We start from the raw sequence: 26,091 nt of genomic DNA, 5'->3' as shown, positions 1-26,091 counted from the left end.
CAAGTGGATATAAGAAATCCTCTTGCATGTCCCTTTGCCCACAGACTCACTGAGAAATCTTGGGCCTGGAAGGTTCTAAGTGTCCCTGCACATGTGAACTCAGCATAGTTCAGGTAATAGAAAGTTAAATATACAATACCTAGAGAGCAATAACGTTTTACGATTCTAACTTCTTGTGCTGCTTTCACTGCACAGTCTGCAGTACACGTAGAGTGCCTTTCCCTTACCCATTAATACACACGACCAGCCCCCAACCAACACTTGGAATTAGCCCATTGATTGCAAGTACCTATGAATTATCTTGCTGGACCAGTCCATCTAATCTAGCCAGGTACCTTAGGGTATTCAAAAGCACCACCAAATTGCTCATCACTAGCATGGAGAACAAAAAAAGTGGGGGTGTCCATTTATTTTCCATATTTAAAAGTTGATTCAATTCTTCATTTGTTTCTGTTAACCTTTGCTTTCAATGGGAGACAAGGCTGCCAGAGTTAAGTGGGTCCCTCCCTTCATTTTGCACTCCAGCAGCTGTGCAGGGTGTTTAAATTGTCCACAGACAGAGCAAAGGTTTTTCATTAGACCCTGCAACCCAGGAAATAACTACAGTGTCACCTCTGGTTATGAACTTAATTTGTACTGGAGGTCCGTTCTTAACCTGAAACTGTTCTTAACCTGAGATACCATTTTATCTAATGGGCCCCCCTGCTGCCACCGTGTGATTCCTGTTCTCATCCTGAGGTAAAGTTCTTAACCCGAGGTACTATTTCTGGGTTAGCGGTGTCTGTAACCCAAAGTGTTTGTAACCCGAGGTGTTTGTAACCTGTGGTACCACCATACTATAAAAGGAAGGGATTTTGCTTCCCAGTGCAGCCATATCCCAGTTGCAAGTTATTTAAAACCCACAGATTCTAATGGCATGGCTTCACTCCTTTAGTGCCTGTGGGTAATTTACAGTGCAGCCTTATTCAGAAGTCTAAACTGAATTCAGTAAGACTTACTCCCTTATAAGTATAAGAAGAGCCTGTAGAATCAGGTCAGTGGCCTATATCCAGGACAGCATTCTGTTCTCACAAGGGCCAACCAGATGCCTGTGTGAAAGTCACAAGCAGGACCTGAGCATAATAGCATAATAGTGATTTCCAGCAACAGGCATTCAGAAGCATTTATTGCCTCTCACCATGGATAGTAGTCACTGATAACTTTATCGTCCCTGAATTTGTCTAATCCTCTTTTAAAGGCATCCAAGTAGACTGCAGCCTCAAACACCCAATAGCCATTTTACAAGGTACACTGTGTTTATCCACTCTTCAATCCCACTGAGCTCTGAATGAATGATGAAGAAGTTACAAATGAGAAGCCTGCTATTTGTTTGAAACTCTGATCATTTGTTTTGGAATGCATGAAATTTGGTTCAATTTTTCCCATTTCATTCATTCCAAGAAGAATACAGACTCCTAAGAAAACAACCATACAACTATGGTTATGGCACTTCACAGGTGTCTTAAATTAAGACATAGAAATCAGATGGTGCAGGTTATCTTTTGCATTGGGCAGCTGAACTCAGAACATCATTTCCTTTCCTTTCTGATCCAGTATGGAGGAGTTTGGATTTGATATCCCGAAGGAGTCTCAAAGCGGCTAACATTCTCCTTTCCCTTCCTCCCCCACAACAAACACTCTGTGAGGTGAGTGGGGCTGAGAGACTTCAGAGAAATGTGACTGGCCCAAGGTCACCCAGCGGCTGCATGTGGAGGAGTGGGGATGCAAACCTGGTTCACCAGATTATGAGTCTACTGCTCTTAACCACTACACCATGCTGAGGAAGAGTTCTATATAACCTAAGATATGGTAAACCCCTGGACGGTTAAGTCTAGTCAAAGGCGACTGGGGTTGCGGCACTCATCTCGCTTTCAGGCCGAGGGAGCTGCCGTTTGTCCACAGACAGCTTTCCAGGTCATGTGGCCAGCATGACTAAACCACTTCTGGTGCAATGGGACACCATGACAGAAACCAGAACGCATGGAAACCTAAGAAAGTGGTTAGCAAAGTTGTTTCCCCTGGAACACTTGAAAACTGTTGAGGGCATTGGCAGACAACTTAATGGGTTTCTGCTTCTTGTAGCAATCATAATGCACTGTGCTGTGGTTTTTAACTGTTATTTTTATTGCTTCTTTTATTTCTTATATATTGTACTCTATTCCATAGAATTCAAATTGCAATGCAATGAAATACTGTGCAGGAAATGAAAGAAGCAATTAAAAACAATTAAACATCAATATGACTATTTAGTGCAATGGATATGCTGTCTCCCAGCGTCAACCACAAATCCACAGATACACTGTGGACAACCTGAACGAAGCTCACAGACCACTGGTGGTCTGCATACCACAGTTTGAGAATCCCAGACTTAAGAGATCATGTTCTACATTTTGAAAAATTATTGATCCTAAGAGAAAACACCACCACCAACTATCATTTCAATGATTCATAATTTTTTTTAATCGTACTGGTCTGTTTAGATCAGGTCACTTTATATCAGAATTGGGTAAGATCAAATTCTCATGTATGTCTACTCAGACCTTAATCCCTTCTGCCTTCCATGGTACACAGAATGAAGGCTATTTTGTTTTTTATTCGCTGTTCATCAAAATACTATTGATAAAAATTGGTGCAAACATGCACGGACAACTATAATGAAAATACACTTCAAAATATTTTAACGTTGTGCAAAAATGCAAATTAAAAGATGCATTGTCTAGGAGAAGGCTATCATCTAAAAATCTGCCATCCGCCATGGCTCATTATTAATAAAAACAAAGGCAGTGTCTCGATGCTCAATCTTGCTGCGTTCCTCTGACAACTATTTCATATGCAAATATGGCTATCTGCAAGCACAGGTAATTCCAATAGTTATGTTCTGCCCTGTGTAATTCACTTCACCAGGGTTTCCACAACGAGTATGCTAGTCTCCAATGGTTGCATTTAACCACATGAACTGTCCATGAGCTGAAGGAATCACTCCCCTTTTTTGTTCTTTCCCCATGCCTCCCTCCCTTTCCTCCACACTTGTCCTTATTTGTGCCCTCTGGCTGAAATGCCCTTCAACTTTGATTGTGCTTCTTGCTTGCCAGAGTGGAGGGTGCAGAGGGTTAGGGGTATGTGTGTAGAAACCAGCCTACTGTGCACAGGTAAAATGTACATCCTTGGCCCTCCACTGGCGTGTGGCCCCAGGAGATTACCCATAAAGGATTGTGGCCCTTGAACTGAAAAAGTCCCCCTACCCTCTAGCTGTAGAAGGTCCAAAGTCCACTTACTGTGGGGTAGGGATGAGAGCAGAATACGGTGTACTTATGGATGATGCCATTCAGTTTTATGGGAGGGAGCCATGATACAAACACCGTGGAAGCAGAGGCTGCGGCTGCTTTAACTCCGGCGGGAGGACCTGGAACTGGAAGAGAAACACAGTTAGTTGGGATCGCAGGCCAAACCCGTTGGTGTACACTAAACTGCACAGTGGGGCAAACTTAGCGCGACAACCATGGATTTAATTTGGGGGAAGAAAACACTGCCATCCCCCTCATCAGCTGCATCACACCTACACACACTCAACCTATTTTGATAAGGGCCACTTGGCGAAGGACAACTGTTTCAACTTCTCAGCATATCTAGCATCTCTCATGATTCTGCATTGAGAGAGTTTGTAAGAATGAGGCCTACCGGGGCGAGGGTGCATGGGTGACCTGGCACTGGCTGATGTAGAGCCCGATTCAGGCCCAATCGCTGTGCAGCCTTGGAGCCAGCACAAGGTCCAGGTTGAATCTACCTGCTCCCCACCTTCTGCCATTAGAGTGTCCAGGCTACAAAAACAGCAGTAGTCCCACAGGGCCACACTGGTGTCCCAAGCAGGTTTAGATTGCTCTGCTTGGCTGCAACCTTGGAAGAAAGCTCCACAGAACATAATGGGATTTGTTTCTTAAGCAGACATGTATAGGAATGGTCTAGTTAATCAGTCAATGTCAATATGTATAATGTTACAGAATAGCCATACAGCTGGGTTTTTTTTATAGTTTATTTAAATGCTACAAAGAACTTTTTCTCTCTGCTTGAATTATGTACATAATCATACTTCAGCAAATCACCTTAAACCCATTGCTTGAAGAAACTCTGAACACCAGTTCCGAAGGCCAAGCTTTGATTAAGTATCCACATTTTAAATCTGCAATTAATTCTCTTGGCTCTGCTTAAAACCTAATGTGAGAATAAATGACAATATCTAGCCATACCTGTCTGCTAAAACCTTATAGGGAAGAATCTAATTCCTTTTGGTAATGAGTATACAGATTCACAAGAAACACACTACTTGATAATTCTCTGGTTTCTTTAAAAAAAAAATAGGCAGCTCATTACAAATGGCCTTTTGCCACTCCTAAAGAAGGCAGAAACCCGTTTCTTCTTGGTAATTAGTTGCCTGAAAAAGGGTGGTGGTTTATGATCTGCACAGGACATGTGGGCTTAAAAGTAATTGATTATCAAATTAAGCCTGAAGCCACAGGGAGCAGTTCTGATGGATGCAGCTTGTGGGCCTCAAATCCTTTTGAATTAGTCCAATCAATCTAGAGTTCTGGAACCAAGATAGGCACAAAGAAATGTAGCTTATCCTTTGCCTTTGAATACTCTATAAAATGTATTCATTTCCATAATGTATGCACTTTGATGCACACTTTCCCCTAATATGTGCACTCTGTGCACATTATTTGGTTGGAGAACTGCATTTCAAAATTCAGAGAAATGTGATTTTTTTTCAAAAGATAATTGTGTTTCAGTTTGCACATGGGTTTGAGCTAATATGGATTAGGTAATTTCACATTACAGTGCAAACAAAACCAAATTTCTCCCTCATCCCTACTCTCATAATCATAATTAGCAGCTGTTCCTGTATTTCTGATAATCCTTAAATCTTCATACCTTACCACGGTGGCAAGTTTGGGCTTTAAGCCTCCTTCACACAAAGTGCAGCAATCTGTGGTATAACATCCCAGCTGAAATATTTGTCATGGCCTAGGAAAAAATGCTGAGGTACCTGAACAATTTCCACAACTCAACCACTATTTTTTTGTTATTGAAAAAACCTAATAAACTTCCAATGTGTACTGAAATAATATAATCATACATTCTGACTTTCCTGGGGCATGCAATTATTACCAGTGGCATACTGAAAACAAGCAAATGAACATTAACTATTCTGGCTGTATGCCATTAATACCATTAATGCCATTAATACTGTTAAGACTTTGACGAACATGCAAAAAATGCATGAATGTGTGGGTACACTCTGAAGAGAAGTTGTAATACCAATGTTGTACTGTCTGGGCAGAAAAGTGGGGGTGGGTCAGGAAAGATGTGAATGGGGGGGGGAAACGATGTAGAAAATACGCCTGTCACAGATAAATAGATTTTAAAAAGAATGTACTGCCTCTGAATAATGATGTTTTCTCATGGGGAATTTGAGAAAGACGGAGTGACAGTGTGAAGAATGTGGGGGAGCATGGTGTGACAAAGGAGCAGATATGAGAGATGCACATTGCACATGCAGGCAGACACAAGACACACAAATCAGGCAGGACTTAAGTGGAGACAATCCTAAAGCAAGATAATAAGATGCAGGTGTCTGGCATGGAAAAAATGGCACGACACGAAGAAAACCGAATCTTCCTTGGGCATTCAAGCTGCAAAGAGTAGCTCTAAACTAGCTGTGGTTGTGCGTTTGGAAAGTTTTTTCCCACCTCTCTCACATCCCCACATGCATGCACAACTAAAGAGTTCAAGTTTATTTTTTAAACATACACTATCTATATATCTATATCTATATCTATGAACACTAATAAATCAGCTGCAGGATAAAAGCAGCAATTAAAACAGCCGATCACAGGCTAAGACTTAAGAGCCTGAGAAATAAATATCAGGTCTTTGCCTACCACCAGAAAGACGTCAAAGTCAACATCCATGCAAACTTCCTAGGAGAGAGCATTCCTTACTTAAGCGGGACTCCACAACCGAGAAGCCCTTCTCTCCAGTTGCTAGCCATCTCACCTCAGATGGTGTGGGCACCCAGGAGAAGACTACCTGAATGTCTAAGCAGGCTCCTATTGGAATAAGTGACACTTCAGGTACCCACGCTGCTAGCCATGTAGGTTTCTATTAAGCACTTTCAAGTCTGGAAGGAGCCAGTGTTGTTGTTTTAGCACCATCAATCTGTGCTTCCTTTGCCTAGTCCCAGTTGACAGGCTATATTTTGTACTAGTTTACATTATGGTTATCATATTTTTTTCAATGAATCCGGGGACACTTTTTTTTTTTTTGGAAGCTGAGCAGCAATAGGGAGTCAGTAGTGGAGAGGGTGAGGCAAAAGACCCTGGGCCCAAGCACACATGCATATTATATAAAGGTGTAAAGCCCTTCTTTTGCACCCTGCGAAGCTCTGAGTTTTTTAAAAACTGGGCAAAAACTGGCTGCCCGCCCGCCCATGACTCCTGAGCCTCCCCTGATCTCCTGCCCCCTTCCCCCTTTGTTTTGAGTGATCGGGGGGAGGCTTGGGAGTTGATGGCAGGCGGCCATTGCCCAGTTTTTTAAAAACTCTGCGCATTTATGTTTCACAGGGTGCGAAAGAAGGGCTTTGCACCTTGCCCCTCCTGGGCAACGGCCACCCACCCGCGACTCCTGAGCCTCCCCCGATCTGTCAAAACAAAGGGGGAAGGGGGCAGGAGATCTGTACTGACGGATGTCCCTTGTTCCCTCTCGGCAGTGGCGACGGCAGCGAGCAGCTCCTGAAGCTAGCCAGAGCCAACTGCGCTACCAGGCTGGCTCCAGGCTGCTGAGGCTTCTGCTGCCACATTTCCCGGGGACAGATTTGCAAATCTGGGAACTGTCCCCAGGAACCGGGGACATCTGGTAACCCTAGTTTACATAGCAAACTATGGTTGTCTCCTGTGCTGGGTGCAGCTCTGCACACTCATCGTCCGCAGTGCAGCCAAGAAGTTCAAGGAAGCAAATAGAAAGCTGGGACTCTATCTATGCAATGGAGTTCTGGTGGGACTTTCCTATGGGATACACACTTATGGTAGATGCAAAGAGCAGCCAGATGCAGCACATACACAGCCTATGGTGACTTGAGCACCATTACATAGGAAGAAAAGCCTGAAGGAACTAATTCAAAGGAACTAAGATTCAAACAGGTGTAAATTGGTGCCATTTACTAGATTGCACTGGTTTTCATCAGGTATGGATCTGGCTCCATGAGTCTGTCTATTAAGGAACACAGATTCATTGTTTTAATTAAGATTTTATAATGCATCATTTCTAATGAATGCAATCATTCAACCCCCATGCCATCAAATACAACAGCCTGTGAAAATGCAATTTAAGCCTAGAGTGTGGAGAGAAAATGAGTGTGTCTATTTAAATTTTAATGATCAGTGAAATAAATCCTCAGGTGGAAAGGCACTTGGTTAATAAGTAACTCCATTTATAGTTTAGAAGGAACTCCAACCAAAGGGGGATAAATGAATCCCATTTTTTAAAAAATATAAAAAACACAGCTGCAATTTTTAATGTGCCATGAACATCTTGGACAGAAACAATATTTTTTCCCCTTGCAGGCTTCTGCAGAGAAAGAACTAAATAATGCAAACTTTAAAAAGAACCCTCATTTTGTATTCATAGTCAGAACTGTTTCTTTTACATAAATTCAAGTGGATTCATGCTTGACCCCTGGTGTCTAAAATCAAGTACTGAGCAAGATAAGAAATGCAAATGCAACCATGCATAGCTTTTGGACTCTTTCCCTTACTTATTGGGCTTACCCTTTTTTGTATTAGGGGGAAATTGTGGGTCCCCTCCCCCCCCCAGAGCCATAGCTAGGTGATCTTGCACCCCTGGCAGAACCGTCCAGATTGCACCCCCTAGCCATGAACAAATTAGCTATTCTTTCCGCCTCTCCTCCAACCCCCTCTTCTACCCATTCAATTCACCCTCTATTAAAAACCATTTCTTACGAGGCAATAATTGATATTTATATTTATGGACATATTTTTAGCCAATTTTGTGCCCCCTCCATCGCCTGCACCCCCTCCCCTGCACATTTATGCCTTCTCTATATAAGCCTCATTTGAATAAAAAGCACTTGCTGAAATGCTCTGTGATAAGTTGCTCAGAAGGAAAGTGAGTAAAGTCCCCTGATAGGATGTAGTCTGCCCTGCATTTTCTAAGGAAAATATTCCACTGATGCCAAAAATTAACTGTGAAGTTAATCCAAGAAGGATGTTCACAGGCAATGCACATATAATGCAGAACTGGAATACATCCAGAGTTTGTCAATTCCACACACATGGAGAGAGAGAGAGAGAGAGAGAGAGAGAGAGAGAGAGAGAGAGAGAATGAGAGAGAGAGAGAGAGAATATCTTCCATTTCCAAACCACCATGACAATTTAGCCCATATCAATGAGATCAGAATGTGCTGCAGGCAGAGAACGTCAATGAGCAGGCTGAAATGTGCCAGAAGGTGCCTGCAGAGGACAGGATAGATTTAATGAAACCAATGCAGATGGGCCAAGCAGCCAAGCTGTGCCAGATTGTCAGTAAGGAGAAAAATACAGTGACCAACATTTTAAAAACAGGATCTAGGGATGCTGTACAATATAATGTATGGCCAACTTTCTTCTTCTTCCACAATGAGCTATCTTACCAAGCTATTTTAAGTCTGTAAAAATAGATCTGGGTGAGCTTAAAAGGTAAAGGGAACCCTGACCATTAGGTCCAGTCGTGTCCGACTCTGGGGTTGTGGCACTCATCTCGCTTTACTGGCCGAGGGAGCCGGTGTACAGCTTCCGGGTCATGTGGCCAGCATGACTAAGCCACTTCTGGAGAAACCAGAGCAGCACATGGAAATGCCGTTTACCTTCCCGCCGGAGCGGTACCTATTTATCTACTTGCACTTTGATGTGCTTTCAAACTGCTAGGTTGGCAGGAGCAGGGACCAAGCAACAGGAGCTCACCCCGTCGCGGGGATTAGAACCACTGACCTTCTGATTGGCAAGTCCTAGCCTCTTGGACTTTAGGTTTAGGTTTAACCCACAGTGCCACCCGCGTCCATCTGGGTGAGCTTACCAAAGCTATATTCAGATTAATAAGCAAATTATCTGATTTCCCCCCTCCTAAAAAATAAACTGCGCAGTGGGGGGGGGCACCTCACTGTATTAACATGTGCACAGCCTGGCTAACATCATGAAAGGGATGTTACCATCCCAGGGGATAATGGGAGATGTAGTGCTTTTGAGGATTGTGGCAACACACCTCTGCTCCTGTAGGGTTTCTACATTCTGATGACACTCTTTGTACAACAAAATCTACCATGTGCATTGTTCTTGGATCCAGTGACTTCACTCTACTCTATCCTGATCTTGCCTCTAAGGGCCAATCTCCCCTAAGAAAGACCCCAGGATGTTGTAGAGGATCTACTCAAAAGGAATGCCTACTTGTCCATCAATAGGTGCCACTTCAGTTATAGTTTCCTATGCATGTATGAAGTGCTATGAAAACCTGGGCAATTTCCATTAACTGTTCCATTTTCCAATGGCTACCAAGAATGTTTCGCTTCTTACCATCTTCTTTTGTGCGTGTAAAAATTTGCTCACTCCTGACCCCGTCTCCAGCTCGTGTGAATGCCAGCACCTGGATGCTATAGTTGGTGTACTTTTCCAAACCATCAAGCTCTAATGAGGGCTGCGTAGTGGTAACGTTTTTAATTTCTCCCAGCTCTATGGAGCAGAAAATTAAATTGAGTTAGTGACAGCAGTGTTCTATTCACATCGAGCGGTCATTATACTATGAAAGAAATTGTTGGATTAAAATATGTAATTATGGCAGGAATAAAGTTGGCTGTGATTATTAAATAAACATGCTAAATGCCCATACTGTGCATTTAATAGCAAATATGGAAATGTCTTACATAGAAAAACAGACCTGCAAATACACTTTGAAATTAATAAAGTGCTATTTTTTACCATAGGCATGTTTTCTAATAATAATAATAATCAGGATTAGATAATATTATGAAATTGCATTATATTTTACTGATTTTTCAAAACTCAATAATGGCAGTGTAGGAAGCTAAGTAAATGAAACATGGGCATCATATGAAAAGTATTATAGAAAGATTTATTGAGTGAGATCAATAAGTTATCTAGACAAGTATTACATTACATTTATTTATGTTACTGAATATTTTTTTACTACCCTTAAACTAGAGATGGCAAAGGCAGTGTATTTCAGAATGACTTAAAACAATCCACTAAAATATACATTTAAAAAACCCTTGTCATTTCTAGGTTCAACAGAAACTGATATTGAAATATCATATTCCCAGGAAGGCTGCATAAACAGGTGAGTTTTAGTAATCAACAAAATACCGATACTGTGAGCATGTGGCAGATTACGAAGGAAGTGGAAACCATAACAGTGTGCTAAGAGAGGACACTAATATCTGTTTAATGCATAGTCAGCTGATTTCATTGGTAGTTTAACACCTGGGTTGTATCAGAGAATATTAGTGAAACTTTCAAAATCTTCCCCAGATTTCAGAGTTCTTTATTACCTGATCTTGTTTCTGGAGTAGAAATGATGTATTAAGATTTATTCACTGATTCTCCATTGATGTGATTGTATGTATGGCTGTATTAAGATTCTTTCACTACAGTGTTTACCAATCCACAGGAACACATGTATGCATCAACAAAACACTGCACAAAAAGAATATGACTACAATCGTTTATACAACCACATCAAGACTACTATTTTTTGTTGCTGCTGCAGTGTTTTATCAATAAGTATGTCCACATCAGCAGCGCAAAACTGCAGCAAACGGTGTGGTCCTCTGTTCCAGAATTCTGTTTAGAAATTATTTTAGGTAACTCTGAATCAAAGAGGAGTAGAACACAGTACAGAGTGGATTCATGGCATACTAAAAATCTAAATTGCAGTTGTGGAATAACCTCATTCTGAAAAAGTATTATATGCTACTGGGAAAGATCTAAGCTTGACAAGCAAGAGTACTTACCTCCATCCAAAAGATTAGCCCAGTATATCACCCTAAATCCCTGTAGAATTCCATTGAGAGCATCTTTGGCTAGTGTAGACCAGGTAATAGAGATGGTTTCTGGTGATGTAGCAATTGCTTGGACGTTTTCTGGTGGGGAACTGGGAACTGAAATTAGACAGTTTAACTTTTAATTATGACAGATTTTTGGGGAATGATTACTTTAAAAAACAACCCCAATATGCACAATATTGTGTTCCTTTGATGTGTTTTAAGCAGAAAAGAACACTGGGAAGAATATTTACAAGAATAGCTTTGGAAAACAATGCAAAACTTGTATGGCTTTAACAGGAGACTAGACATATTCCTGGTGGATAAGGCTTTGACTGATTCCTAACTATGATGGCTATGTTCTACCTCCTGAGTTGTAGATGGTGTGCCTCTGAAATTAAGTTGCTAGGAATCACAAATGGGGAGAGTGCTGTTGCGCTCAGGTCCAGTTGTGTTTTTTCCAGAGGCATCTGGTGTGATCCAGCAGGGCTCTCTTCTTATATTCCTAATGCAGATGAGTTGGAAGTATGGATTATGGTGGAAATTTGACCGAAGAGCCTCCAGTTCTTACCATGAAGGTACTCTGTGCATTTTCCATAAAGGAACTGCAAAGAACTGCTGTCAGCATGGGTCACAGATCATTATCACTCCTCAGCCACTGCTACCTCTATCGAGCCACTCTTACCAATATGGCAGAACACATGTATACTCTAAAAGAGCAAGCTGCTTCCTTAATCCACTAGTCTGAACTAACAACATAGTTTCATTCAGTATTAACTGAACCAACATTTATCCAAAGAGAGTTAGCCAAGACATTTTCTGATAAAGCCCCCACACTCATACCATCACTTAGAAAATATTCAGACTCTCCCCTCCCCCCCCCACCTTTCCACCACTTGCACCACAGGGTGGAGGGTTTGGGGAGGCCATTTGTGCTCAGCCTTTTTGCACACATAACAATAGTGCCAGATTGTGGCCATGCTTAGTATTTAAACAAAATGGTGGCCAATTTATAAATAAATTTATAAATAGATGGAGAGTATCAATAATGTCTGAACTTTCTTTAAAAAAAGAAATTAAGAGATATCTAATTAACAAGAAAAGAGAGCTAAGAATGATTTTCTATGCAATGCCCATAGCAAAGATATTGCATGTATGGGCCTCCCATCACTAACAGTGGGATAATACAATCCATGAGAGCTTGGGGTCTTTTAAGTCAGCAATAGGCAATCTCAGCTGTATGTAGATTGTCTCAGCTGGAACATCGCTCATATCTGTAAATCTTTCACTACATAGAGTAATTTCTCATTCAGGCAAGACACAAAGACTTGGCAGAGCATCACTAAAAATATTGCCGAGAATCTCTCAGCAGTATGCTGAAAAACAAATATTCATCCATGAAGGGCCTCATAATTCCATAAAGCTTTATTGAAGGAAGCATTCATAAATTTAAAACCTTCTTATTATTTAATTACCATACCCAGGGACCTCATCTCACATGTTATTACTTGGTAATTATTTTAAAAGTCTTCTGACTATTTAAAACAACTGAGAACCCAAACTATTTACTTAGCTGACTGAATAATCTCCTTTTCCCACAAGAGGGCACTCTGTTGTTGCTTTACTTTGAAATACACCACACATCATTCTTAGAAAGTGTCATGTATTAGGGAAGTCAGCTAATTTCAGATTTTATAGCTGTGCTCTGAACAACACTATATGAGGCTGTATACCAGAAAGTTGTGTGTGCTGCAGCCAGCATAGCCAATGGTCAGGGTTCATAAGAGCTGTAGTTCAAAACATCTGGAGGACACTGGGTTAGAGAAGGCTGCCTTAAAGAAATTTGCCAACTCCCAAGGCAACGAGGCCTCCATTTTAATATTAACCTTTCTTTATAGCTCATGTCAGGTTACAACACATAAACCGGCATTAAAGCGAATACATTTTCTAAAAATATAAAGCATCAACTGATAGTACCATGCAGGATCAACCACATTAATATATTATTTTATTACTTATTAAATTTGTATAACACTCTTCCTCACAGGGCAGTTTACAATATAAAAGTACAAAAATACATACCATAATAACAAACAAAAACAATACCCTGTTCAGTTTAAAAGGCCATAGATTGTTTAATTAGCCAAAGACCTGGGAGAAGAGGAATATGTGACTTTTGCATGCTTGCTTACTACTTACCATCTTCAAGAGTGGTTGTGATAATTTCCTGAGAAGATGGTCCGATTCCTGCTCGATTGCATGCCTGTACGACCATGCCGTATTGAGTGAATTTTTTCAGGTTATCTAAAGTATAAACTTCGCTGTCTCCGGTGGTATCAATACTGATGATGTTGAACTGGAAATTCCCCCCTGCACTGTATTCTCGATAACCAATCTGGTATCCACGAATAATTCCATTTTGCAGGTGTTTCTTTGGAGCCTAAAGAAGGTGTGAGTAGCACGCACTTTGAACATAATGCTGAACATCATCATGTTAAGTTAGAAGCTGAGAGAAATCTCCACTCCCAAAGACCATGCAGCTAAAAATCAAGGCCAAATGCTTGGTTCGCTCTAGGTTTACAATGATGATGATTAAATGAAGGATGTGACGCTAGGGTTCTGCAACTGATGCTAGTAGCAGTGGATATAAAACTTAACTTCAGGCATGCAAGTAGAACATAAAACCTAGTTTTGTCATCTGAAAAGTGACAGGTGGATCCACCCCTCTTCACTACAAGTCTTGCCTTTTAATATAAATTTTATATGTCTGCATATAATTTTATGTTAATGTTTGTTTTAGGATCGTGTATGACCCATGTTAAATGACAGTCTCATTGTCCTTGACCTGACAGAGCAGATTTCAAGTCTTCCCATCCAAACGTGTGGGTCCCAGTTTGTCATATAAAAGGGGGGCGGGGCCATCCATCATTCTTTGGGCAAAAAAAGAAAAGGTATTATGCTATCTCAGTCCCCAGTTGCAACAATTTGGGGCTGTTTCCCCATTACTGAGCCCCACATGCCTCTGAAATACACCCGTCACAGAGGCGTTTTTAGGACCAGAGACTGTACGTTTTACCCTGAACAAGTTAATCAAATTCTCTGTGGAAGGTGAGCAGGGAGAGCACAACAACCAAGAGCATCACAATCCTAAATAGTGCTATATCTTTGCAGCTGCAATACAATAAACCTAGTTTGCCCTTGCAATGACAATGAATGAAGCGTAGGCTTTTTTTATGAAGCCTTGGGAAACAGGTTTTTTTTAAAAAAAAAATCTGTGTCATTACACCCACCTTCCCCGGTTTCATTGGCATGCCAAGCAACACAATGATGGGCATGTATCTAGTTCAAGGATCATTAATAAACCCATTGCCTAGGGTATAACAGCCACCGGCAGTAGAGGCTTGCTGTACTTATAGCCCACCCGCCTCAAACAAGAACTGAAAATCTGGCTCATAAAGAGCATTATAGTGCAGAGCTTCAGTGCCATGTCTCTAAAAATGTTGCCTCATGGGACAAATTGATTTTCACTATAGTTTGCAGAAAAACTCAACGCAAGAAGTATCCTAAAAAATTCAATTACAAACTTTCCCCCTGCACTGCAGCTGTATTTCTGATAATATGATGTTCAAAAAGGCACAATCACAGGAACATATAATTGCATGCAAATTTAATTTGGCACACAATTACATTCAGCTGCAAAGTAATTTTTGAAAATTTAGCCACAAGCATTGTGTATATAAATTCACCAAGCTATGCATCTCATTTTTGTGGGCTCATACCTCAGTAATATCATGACATACATCCCAGCACAGCCTATTTTCCCTTTCCCATTGTATGCTACTTACTTACCTTCCAGGTTACCCTGATGCTTTGTGAAGATATGGGCTCAAGTTGAACATCTTGAGGTGGTCCATCAGGAGCTGGTAAAAAAAGAAATAGGTGGGTCAACATTCTAAGCTCGTCACTTTTGCTACAGAACATAATGTATCACACAATATTCATAACCTCAGAAATGCTGGTATAGCAAAGCAGTTTTGTCAACATGAAGCTCAAAACCTTAGTAACAGAAGCTCAGCTAGAATGTATACTGCAGATCGGGAAAAGTGCCACCAAGGCCAAGAGTATGCCAGCAAGGTTAACAGGCAGTCAAGGAAGCTAGCAGAGGTAAGGAGTCTTCTTTCAGAAAATGGAAGTGTTGTCCAAAGGAGCAGAAGAAAGATGAATGCAAGTTTTGGCAAAACAACAGCAATCAAGAACAGGATGCTAGACTAGGTGGGCCATTGGCCTGAACCATCAGGGGTCTTCTTGAGTTCTTATACCAAGCAATGAAGAGAGTAACCGAACAGAGAAATTATGCTATTTACTGAAGACTAACATTTCAGAGTCAAGCATAAAGCACACAAATTCTAGCCTTGCTGACAAACTCAGTTGTCATCTGATGAGAGGCTGAAGCGTCTACGAGTGTGAAACAAGCAAGGAGAAAAGAGAATTCGGATGAGAGGTAATGAGCTGGATATGACAACAGAAATGAAATGAAGTAGGCAATTCTGGCTCACTTAGGGTAAATGTTGCTCCTGTACCAGAACAAAAAATTATGATCTGTTTCATTTCCATTGAAGCATATTTATGAAGGGTTCAGTGGCAATTAATCGGAAAAGGCCCATATGCACCTAGTGATGGAACACTGAATGTACCGGTAGGTGGAAGGCCCAATCCACATACAGTGTAATGGGTGCAGAAAGCCCTGCTGGCATCCCTGTGTCCTTCTGCAAAGAGCTGTTGCTGTTTTAAGTGGAAGGGACATCCGAGAGCCAAGGAGTTAGCAGCAAATTAATGAAAAGGTTGTGCGTACTCCATGATTCTCCTTTTGCTGCAGGAGCCTTTTTTAGATGCTACCTTTGAACAAAAGATTCTGGCAGCCTGAAGCCACAATAGCATACAATATGCAATGCACACCTTTGCCAGTGCGGTTTTACCCCCCCCCCCCACCTTTCTGTTTAATATTGAATGATGTTTTTTTTTGTAAAGCCTTCATTACATTCCCTGCCCTCAGGCATCTCTTAGATGTTTGGGGATCCATACTCATTTAATACACCTGAGGTAAAAGTAAACTGAAATAAACTAAATAAACTAAAATAGCTAAATGAAACAATGACAAATGGTGGCACTTCCCTTTATTGTGCATATTTTCCTCATGGATACCAAGGGAACAAATGTTACGATGCCTCTGAAGCTTTGGTCTACCCTCCTCCAGTTTCACCCTGAGTAAATCAGATGCTTTTGATGGCAGCTCCCTACAATTGACCTCCCGCTCTGAACGGACAGCTTCATAATGAGAGCAAAAGAAAGGGTCAGTCGTCTCAAAACTAGGCCACGCAGCAGGGAATAGAAGATGACATTCAGGTTGCGCGTTGCTGGGGAAGCTAATCTGCAAATTAAGGTCAGTTGATTAACCTGGCATATTAATTTACAGTTAAATGAAAACCCTCAGATAAGAAATACTAGGGTTGCCATATTTCAATCAGAAAAGTTGTTGAGCTTTTTTTTGGCAAAGTTGTTGAGATTGCCAAAAGTAGGCAAAAACAGCACTGCCAACACGAGCTGCCATATGTTCAGACTTTCCTGGACATTTGCCCAATACAGTGGTACCTCGAGTTACAGACACTTCAGGTTACAGACTCCGCTAAGCCAGAAATAGTACCTTGGGTTAAGAACTTTACCTCAGGATGAGAACAGAAATCGCGCGGCGGCAGTGGGAGGCCCCATTAGCTAAAGTGGTGCTTCAGGTTAAGAACAGTTTCAGGTTAAGAACGGACCTCCAGAACAAATTAAGTTCCTAACCCGAGGTATCACTGTACCTAAAATACTTCCTATATAGTAGCCCTTTCTAAAACAGACAGTGCTTCACATTCTCATATCCAGATGTTCTACAGATATTCTCCATTCTCATATCCAGATGTCTTCCTCAGACTGGTATTCCTCGCAGTCACTCCTGCACCTGAATGGACCCCTCTCCTGTCTAAATCTTTGTAATCTTTCTGCCGACTTTCCTATTCAGACAGGCCTTTGTAAACTGGACTGCTGTCAGAACAATTTATATTTTAATTGTTGGTTTAAATATGTTGTAATGTATTTTAATTATTGTTTTTAACTAGTTTGTTTTTATTATTCTGTATTTTATAACTGACATTTTAAAATGTTGTAAGCCTCCTGAAATTCCAACTTAGAAGAAAGGTGGGATAAGGCAAATAAACAGCGACTCCATCATACCTCTGTCCCTGCACCCTGTGTCTCCAGAACATTGACTCCATTAAGGAATGTAGGGAATAAAGTTAACATTACAAATATGACCAAAAGAATCAAACTGTTTTCACACTCAGTCGCATCTCCTACTTAGGCTCTAGATTAGCATAGGCACAAAAATGCCAGAAGGTTATTGCTTTTGTTTGTTATTATAGTATGTATTTTTGTGTTTTTATACTGCAAACTGCCCTGTGATCTTCAGATGAAGGGTGGGATAAAAATTTAATAATTAATTAATAAAATTAATGCCATTTACTTTGGCGTTAATGCGCTCAGGAACACAGCTTTAGGTATTTCAGTTATGTGGCCTTGTGTTTAGAAACTCCTCCTTAGCCAAGACATTAAGGCAAAGTACCGTATTTTTCACCCCATAAGACGCACCTGACCATAAGGCACACCTAGTTTTTAGAGGGGGAATGCAAGAAAAAAAATATTTAAAGGGAGCGCTGAGCAGAGCCTGTATGCATCCCTTTCACGAGCCGCGTGGAGCGTGTGTGCGGCACTTGCAGGCTTCTCCTTCCTCGGGGAATGACCGCTCCCCGCTTAAAACGGGGGGCACCCTTTGCGTGGACGCGTGCAGCCCCTAGACCTGGAGCGGCTCCAACAGCATAGGCTAGGCTATGCCATCCCTCAGGTGGGATACCTGGAGGTCTCCGCCTACCTCAGTCAGTTGTCCAATCCCACCTGGGGGAAAGGGTTGCCAAGGAGACCAGGCCAGGTGGGGGAGGGATTACCTGCCCACACAAAGGAGGGAGGTTTTTACCTGGGAATTCTCACTTGGCTCCAGAGCTTCTCCCACCCTACCCACCCTCAGTCAATGTCTTATGTTGCAGGTTAATTTTCCTCACATGTTTTGCAAGTTAATTTTCTTCACAGGTATGCGGGCGCTGCTACGTTAAGGTCGCTGTTAAAGGGCCGGAAAGGAATTTCCCTGCATTGGCAGGTTTCACCTTTCCCGTAGCAAAACGTCACAACTTTGGCAGTATCAGGCCTTGGGCGGAATCCTTTTGTCCATCTTCCTCTTTGCGGCGGCGATACCAGGGTTCCCCGTTAAAGGGGTTTCTGAAGGGAGGCTTTGACCGTACGCCGGAAGGTCGTCATTGCTCTCCCCTGCGGCGGCGGCGTTACGGGGGCGGCTATCTCTGCTTGAACATATGTTCTCCAGAGCCGGCCCATCCCCCCCACACACACTGGATAACCCTGATGCTCCCTAGGTCCCCGGCTGGGGACTGGGGAGGGAGAACGCCCAATGCCTGAGCCAAGGTCTACCCACATTTGAAATTTAATAAAGTTGTGGCCAATTTAATCCCATAGCACGTTGTCTTGAGTCGTTATTCCACATGACGGGGGGACCGCGCAGGATCTGGGGACTCCGCCTGTCCACGCAAAAGCCCCCAAGAGCCACACACACTTCGTGCGGCTCTTTAAAGGGAGCTCAGCTCTTGGAGGTGGGGGAAGGGACAGAGCCACGCTCTTTCTCTTTCCCCACCTCCCGCAAAAGCCAGGGATAGCCGTGTGAAGCCTGTGCAGGGCAGCAGGGAGCCTTCATCCCACTGCACTGCGGAGGCTTCGCAGGCTATCCCAGAGCTGCTTAGGAGCACGGGGCATCTGCACGCAGCCTGCCCACTGCTCCCAGGGCTGGAGTGGGAAGCCTGGGTCCCCCCCCCCCCCAGCCACAGGGACCACACATTCGCTCCATAAGACGCACAGACATTTCCCCTTAATTTTTTAGGGGGAAAAAAGTGGGTCTTATGGAGCTAAAAATACGGTACTCAAACAAAAAGATTAAACTGTCTTAAAAAAAACACTATTAATTATGAACCATTGCTTATTTAAGGGGCTTTGCATGTGGGTTTAAATGCCTAATGTTAGACTGCTAACTAAAAAAAAAAAGATTACTGCAATATCTTAGGCTACCAGGAATTATCTTTGTATTCTATAGAGCAATGTGTCACATTCCGAGTCCCCTAGCTCTTCAAAATGCCAAAAACACATACATCGAACAATGAATACAAGTTGAGGTTCGATTCAATTAGGATCAATGTAGAACATACCTGCTTCATCTGTGGTAATCGTGAGTTCATTGCTGGCCTCGCTCTTGCCAATGCGATTTTTTGCATACATGCGGATGTTGTAGGTGGAGGAAGCATGGAGGTCAATGATTGTGGCCTGGTTCAGCTGTGGGGAAACATCTTTGGTTCTTTGCACAGAATCCCAGGAGTCTGTTTGAAGAATTTAGGGGAAAGTTAATTCATTTTCCTTCCTCCCTCCCTTCAAACATTGAACTAATAAGTTAGCAAGCAGCACTGCATTTCAAAGGTAAAAGAACACTAGTGAAATGAACATTAAATGAGGAAAGAACCCAGCCCTTTTCAGGCATTAATGCTTTGATTTAACTTAATATGGGAGCTGGGGTATGCAAAGTAGCCCCAACACCTAGCCTTTGTTTGAAAGTGCAACAGTGGGAACCTTCATGCAAAGAACTGTATAAATATTACCTCAGTACAGATTGCCACTGTTTGCTAGAGGATGGGGCTCCTCAGCACACCCCCAGGCCCATGTTTGAGAAACACAGGTAACATGAACAACAGGTTCAAAGAGAAACTTACATTTATTCTGCAGGGACATGAAACCCAAGGACAGCAATTTGTATCATGGCAAGGACCCCTCAGATGCCTCATGGAGGACTGCAAGCAGGGCTTGATGGTCACAGCTGTTTTCTATTGTCAATCTCTGTTTCATGCTAGACAGCTGAGGCTTCAACCAGTTTGGAATGCCATGAATTGTAGCCACTGACAGACATGTAATGCATGAATTCATCCACTTCATTTTCAAAGTAATTTATACCAGAGAGGTTTGCAATGGGCAACAACATATTCCCTAGGTTTGTGATAATTACTGCCTTTGGTTCATTTCCTCCACAGCACTTATTTGTGTGTGCATGTGTGTGGCTTTACATGTCTGTGCAGTTGTGTGTTTGTAAACCAAGTGGTTCTTGGTCATCTGCCCATCAGACTCAGAGAGAAGGGAGGGAAATGGAAAGGGGAGCAAAAGGGGCAAGCACAGGGGAAGGGAAGAGGAGGAAAGCACCAACCTTCAAAACAGCAAACTTCAAAAGCTACTATAAAAAATTGAAACGCAGAAAGAGGCTGGCAGTCATTTCTGAAGATATAGCTCCAACATGACACACTCACATGTGTTCAGGAGCGTTTCTTTTGCATCAGTCAGTTGCATGCCAGTCCTATTGTGGCAACAACCCTTTGGCGAGTCATGGGAAGATGTGCAGCTATTTTCTCAGCCTAGACTGGCCTCTGCTGCCAGGAGCCCACAGAAAACTGGGGTGAGGCCAGTAATATTTCATGGTTATCTCACAGGACGTTAAGTAGGCCTTTCACCAGTCATTTTAAAACATCTGTTTTATTTCATATGCCCAAAGCCCTTGGTTTCTAACAAATGGAAGGTGAGCCACATAGAGGCACCAACTTCTCCAGCTGATTGAGGGGGCCTGATGTGACATCGTGTAGCATCCTGACATCACACACATGATGTCACAAGGAGCCAGGGGCAGAGTCAAAAGCCCTCTGAAAATTGTAGGGGCCCGGCCCCCTCAAAGAATACATCGGGGGGAGGGCAAAACTGCCTTGGATGCTAGCAGTCAGCACCTATGGAGCCACAAAGTTTCTATTCAGATCTTTAGAGAAAGAAGCAGAGGTCAGGGGTGATTTTGCTTTCTCTGTCCCTGCATTGATATCCTCAGGTATGTCATATGTACAGGCAGTGCTTTGGGGGGTCAAAAGTGAGGTATGGGTACTCCTACACTGATAAAAGTGCAATAGCAACTGGCACAAAATGGCTGCCATGGGCAGCAAAAAAGATAGGTGCCAGTACCCTATACTGGTAAGCAGGTCTGTGCAGAGCTTGTCCGAGGCCCAGGGTGGGAGACTTGTTCTCAGCATGACAGCCTCTGGCTGACTTAGCCCTCTGAGGCCTGGGAGAGACTTGGAAATCTTAGTATTTGATGATTTCCGAGGATCAGTGATTTGCTGAACAGGAAAGCAGAGAAATGCAGCTCCAGGTTTTTCCCCACAAGAGTAGCTATGATGTCATCTGCAGGAGCAATATTTGCCAGCGTTGTAAGCTTGGAAAGTTGGAAGACAGAGGATCTGTAAACATTAATTTACATGGAGTCTTTCCTGCACTATTTTTAAAGACTTGTATAATAAATTTGTGTTAGAAAGTAACAACTGTACTGCAATTCAAAGCGAGCTTTCCCAAAATGTGCACTACCTGGGATATGTGTGTGTTTTTATGTGTGTGTGCTTTTTTAGACTATCCTTGGGGGCATAGCTATAGGGGCTTTAAATATGAGCCACTGAGTGTCAAAATTTTCCACTAAACCATTGCCAAACATCACCCTGAACATATGAGAACAATCTCTCAAGCACGCTGACTGAAACCAAATAATTGGTGTCAGGGAAAAAGGCAGATGTGGCTGTGTGAATCTTCTCTAATTTCTGTAATATGGTATGGAGGGAGAAATGGGGAAATAAGGGATTGTTTCAACTCTTTCATTCTTACAGACAGATTTTAGGATTAGAACGGAGCACCCTAATACTGTTCTGGTATATACAGGTTTCTTGATATAGTGATTATACTATCAATGCATGCCTCAGAACTTTAAATACATGCACAATTTCATCAAAATACCTGTATACAATCAACTACAAAAAGCATCTTGCTGTGCAACTATTATGTATGCCATGTACAAAAACACCTGTAACTTGTGTATTATTTAAGACAGGGAAAGCAGCCTGCAGATGAAAGCAGAATCAAATGGGTGGAAGTCTATACCTACAGAAAAGATGCGCAGATGCACAGCAATCAAACACATCCCTCCCAAAGGCTTGACTGAAATTAAGCCTACCACAGAACCTAAGACTTGCCGATCAGAAGGCTGGTTCAAATCGGTTCAAATCCCCGCTACAGGGTGAGCTCCCGTTGCTCGGTCCCTGCTCCTGCCAACCTAGCAGTTTGAAAGCACAAAGTGCAAGTAGCTAAATAGGTACCACTCCAGTGGGAAGGTAAATGGTGTTTCCGTGTGCTGCTCTGGTTCGCCAGAAGCGGCTTAGTCATGCTGGCCACATGAACTGTATGCCGGCTCCCTCAGCCAATAAAGCGAGATGAGTGCCGCAACCCCAGAGTCGGCCACGACTGGACCTAATGATCTTTAGGATATCTGGAATAAAATACTTGAAGGTTCTCTTGCTTGAACTGGGTTCTAGAGTCTCAGATTAAGAAAGCAGAGGGAAAGCTTTTAGCATAGTGTGTGTGTGTGTGTGTGTGTGTGTGTGTGTGTGTGTGTGTGTCTGTGTCTCTTAACTCATTGGATTTGTTAGTGTTGCCATATTTCAAAAAGAAATCCCAGTAATGTCTAGTAAAATCTGGACATATGGCAACCCTAGATTTATGAGGTTAATGCCTTCTAATCAACTAGAAATTTCATATCAGTTAGGACAGAGGTGCATCAGTGTGTGTTGCATCTGTTCATTCATAAATCCATTCTGTTCTGCTTCTACATGAATCTGTGGACTCTCTTCCAGCATGCAGGGCTAACAACATGTGTGCTTATTTCACAAATAAATATCTGATTATTCTCCCTGTCTGCACGCTAGCTTTGCTCCAACCTGCCTAGAGTGTCATAAAGAATTCATGCAATTCCCTCCCTGCGCCAAGCAGGGCCAGAGGATAGGGCCAGACCTGCTTTGCTTCATCAGAACAACTTCATCATGTTCCATCGGAATTATCTTTGGAACTCTCAGCTTATGCAGCCACCCCTGGGGCACAGCAAGCTGCAGCCATCAGCTGCAGCTATTACATCCATTGGGGGGGGGGGGGAAAGGAAAAGAAAAGAAAAACAGATCACACCTGAACTATATATATAAAAGGAAAATCTGGCGCTGAGAAGCAGTGTGATCTGAGAGGCAAAAAAAAAAAGTGTGATCCAGGATGATCAAACAAAGATACTTATGCTGAAGAAGAAAAAAGAGAGACTAGTGATGAGTATTCTCAGGCAATGTAACAGCACCTGCATGTGAGTACCTTCAAATATTCAGAAAAAGGCACATTGTTATAGCCCTGCCTGGTGACATTTCATCAGTTCAGGTTCTCCCATGCAAAAAAGTCCCTGCTTCTGAAAACCCGGGATGCAAGTGTGTGGAGGTTTCAAGACTCATTCTCACCCTGTTAAGCTTGCTTTCACATGCAGGGCTTTTGGATATTTCCCAACATTTAATCTCACACATGTAGTCTAAAGTGGTACAGTCCTACCAAGACTGTTCTATGTGCCTTCTCCAAATATTTGAATTGACTTTGGGTCTCTGTGCAAATTGTGAATAAGAGGTGAAACAGCTTTGAGACAATCCCTTCCATTAATTATGCCTTTTCCATTTTATCAGCTTGCATAAAAAATCCCCTTACACAATTTTTTGTTGTTTTTGGGCATGCTATTTTCATTTACTCTGATCCTCACAAACATGATTCACTAACGACAGAATAGGCAAAATTGATATAACACAAATAAACATAACATTTTTTTTCTTTTAATTGATTTTCCTATAGGAAAATGCCTGCATATACCAACCTAGCTATATATTAATACTAATGGATTCCACTCACATGTTTACTTTGTATGTTGTGCCATCTAGTGGCCCTATTCAGAATGGCAATTTTGAGAATATCTACTCTCCCTCTCCCCCCACCAAACGTATGGTTATTTTTTTTACACTGTTAAATACTGCTGATGTTGCAACTGTAAGTACTACTATTACCCCCACTACCACAAAATATGTTTACAGCTTTAGAGTGTGTAAAGTGATTTTCATACAATTTTTAGTAACGTTTATGGTAAAAAATTATCTGGGGTTTATATTTTTAGCAAACGGGAGGCTGAGACTAAAAGAAAGCTTGTGTGAGGCCACCGAGTACATTAAAGTGGGATCTGAACAGGGAGTTTTCTGCCCCACAGCTCACACTTTTTGACCCTACACTACATCCGCTTTCAAAAAAAGAAAAACCGTGAATCTGCTCTTTCTGCGACACATTGTTTAATAAGCAACATGAATGGATAAGGCATATAAAGGTACAGACAGACGTGAGGCTAAACTACAGGCTACAGTGGTCCTCCGCTTTATGAAGACGGCTATATATAATGCATAGTCCAGCATATTCAAAGCAACTAGCTTTGAAACTAGCTAGTGTTGAGTCAAAGCGAGTCTTTGCAAGCTGACCATTGGACTTCCAGCTGACGTGGGCCTGAGAGGAATCTTGTGCTGCTCGTCATCAGGGAGGTCACTGGCACTGTCCAATAGGTATTTGTGACTTGCACACACACAGGGCAGACAGTACTCTACACTGCAAATGGGCCTGCTAGCTCAACATCCCACTCATCTTTTTAACAATAAGGAATTATCAAGTGCAGATTAGAAACAGGCCAGCTGCCCCTACCTCTTGTCCCACTTCTGATCTGGAAATGGGCGGATTAAATTGGATGAATTTGATTTGGGCTGCTGATAATTATCTGAAATTAATCTTGTTTTAAAACAGGGCCATTTTGATTCAGCGACGCCTCTAGGACCACTGCACTTCCAATGACGTAGTCATCTCTCACAGATTAGAACAGACCTTCACCTGGTGCCCTCCATATGTTCTAGATGACAACTCCAATTGGTCAAACTGTTTGTGCAGTAGGCGGGGTGGAGGTCCATGTCTGGGGCTTTTGTGCAAAGGAGTAGAGAGTACAAGGTATATTGATAGTAGCAGAGCTGTCATACAAGTGTCTACCAACACATTTTCATGACTAGTTGGTTCTTCTGATCATGCCTATTCAGATGAGGTTTATCAAAATAGGATTCTGCTCCAGAGCCATAATGTCACAGGGTTGAAGGTAGGGGAAGACTTAGGAAGGAATATGTCAGAAAACAGCTGTTCAGCCCATCTTAAGATTTTGCCTGACCCCAGCTTGCTTTAGGTGTGAGTAGATCTGAGTTTGAATCTCAGACAAGACCTTGCAGAGAGAGGAGCACTGTGTCTTGGGAAGAGACCATAATTCAGTGGCAGGGTACATATGTTGGATGCAGAAGGTCCCCAGTTCAATCACTGATATTCCTGGAGAGTGGCTGCCAATCAGAGTAGGCAATATTGAATTGGATGGACAAGTAGTCTCACCAGGTAAGTTGTCTACATCTGCAGTTATCTACATTTGGGGATGTGGGTGGCGCTGTGGTCTAAACCACTGAGCCTCTTGGGCTTGCCGATTGGAAGGTTGGCGGTTCGAATCTCCATGACAGAGTGAGCTCCCATTGCTTTGTCCCAGCTCCTGCCAACCTAGCAGTTCAAAAGCACACCAGTGCAAGTAGATAAATAGGTATCACTGTGGCGGGAAGGTAACCACCATTTCCGTGCACTCTGGCATCCATCACGGTGTTCTGTTGCACCAGAAGTGGTTTAGTCATGCTGGCCACATTACTCGAAAAGCTGTCTGTGGACAAACACCAGCTCCCTCAGCCTGCAAAGTGAGATGAGTGCCGCAACCTCATCATCGCCTTTGACTGGACTTAACCGTCCAGACGTCCTTTACCTTTACTACATCT

General features: G+C 42.4%; 1 protein-coding gene across 1 annotated transcript in view; it reads right to left on the bottom strand.

The window, feature by feature from the left end:
- DSCAM (DS cell adhesion molecule) overlaps positions 1 to 26,091 on the bottom strand; it is a 317,172-nt gene that overhangs the window by 66,180 nt on the left and 224,901 nt on the right. Inside the window, exons 15-20 of the mRNA XM_081908715.1 lie at positions 19,498 to 19,665; positions 14,990 to 15,060; positions 13,340 to 13,580; positions 11,111 to 11,257; positions 9,657 to 9,812; positions 3,315 to 3,448 (exon numbers count right to left, since the gene is read on the bottom strand). Of these exons, the coding sequence (XP_081764841.1) occupies positions 3,315 to 3,448; positions 9,657 to 9,812; positions 11,111 to 11,257; positions 13,340 to 13,580; positions 14,990 to 15,060; positions 19,498 to 19,665 (917 nt within the window). The remainder of the gene's footprint in view (positions 1 to 3,314; positions 3,449 to 9,656; positions 9,813 to 11,110; positions 11,258 to 13,339; positions 13,581 to 14,989; positions 15,061 to 19,497; positions 19,666 to 26,091) is intronic.

Source organism: Podarcis melisellensis, assembly GCF_964234715.1.
Source record: "Podarcis melisellensis genome assembly, chromosome: 4".
Classification (NCBI taxonomy): Eukaryota; Metazoa; Chordata; class Lepidosauria; order Squamata; family Lacertidae; genus Podarcis; species Podarcis melisellensis.
The sequence above is the reverse complement of the archived record's forward strand: the minus strand, read 5'-3'. Positions and strand labels throughout refer to the sequence as shown.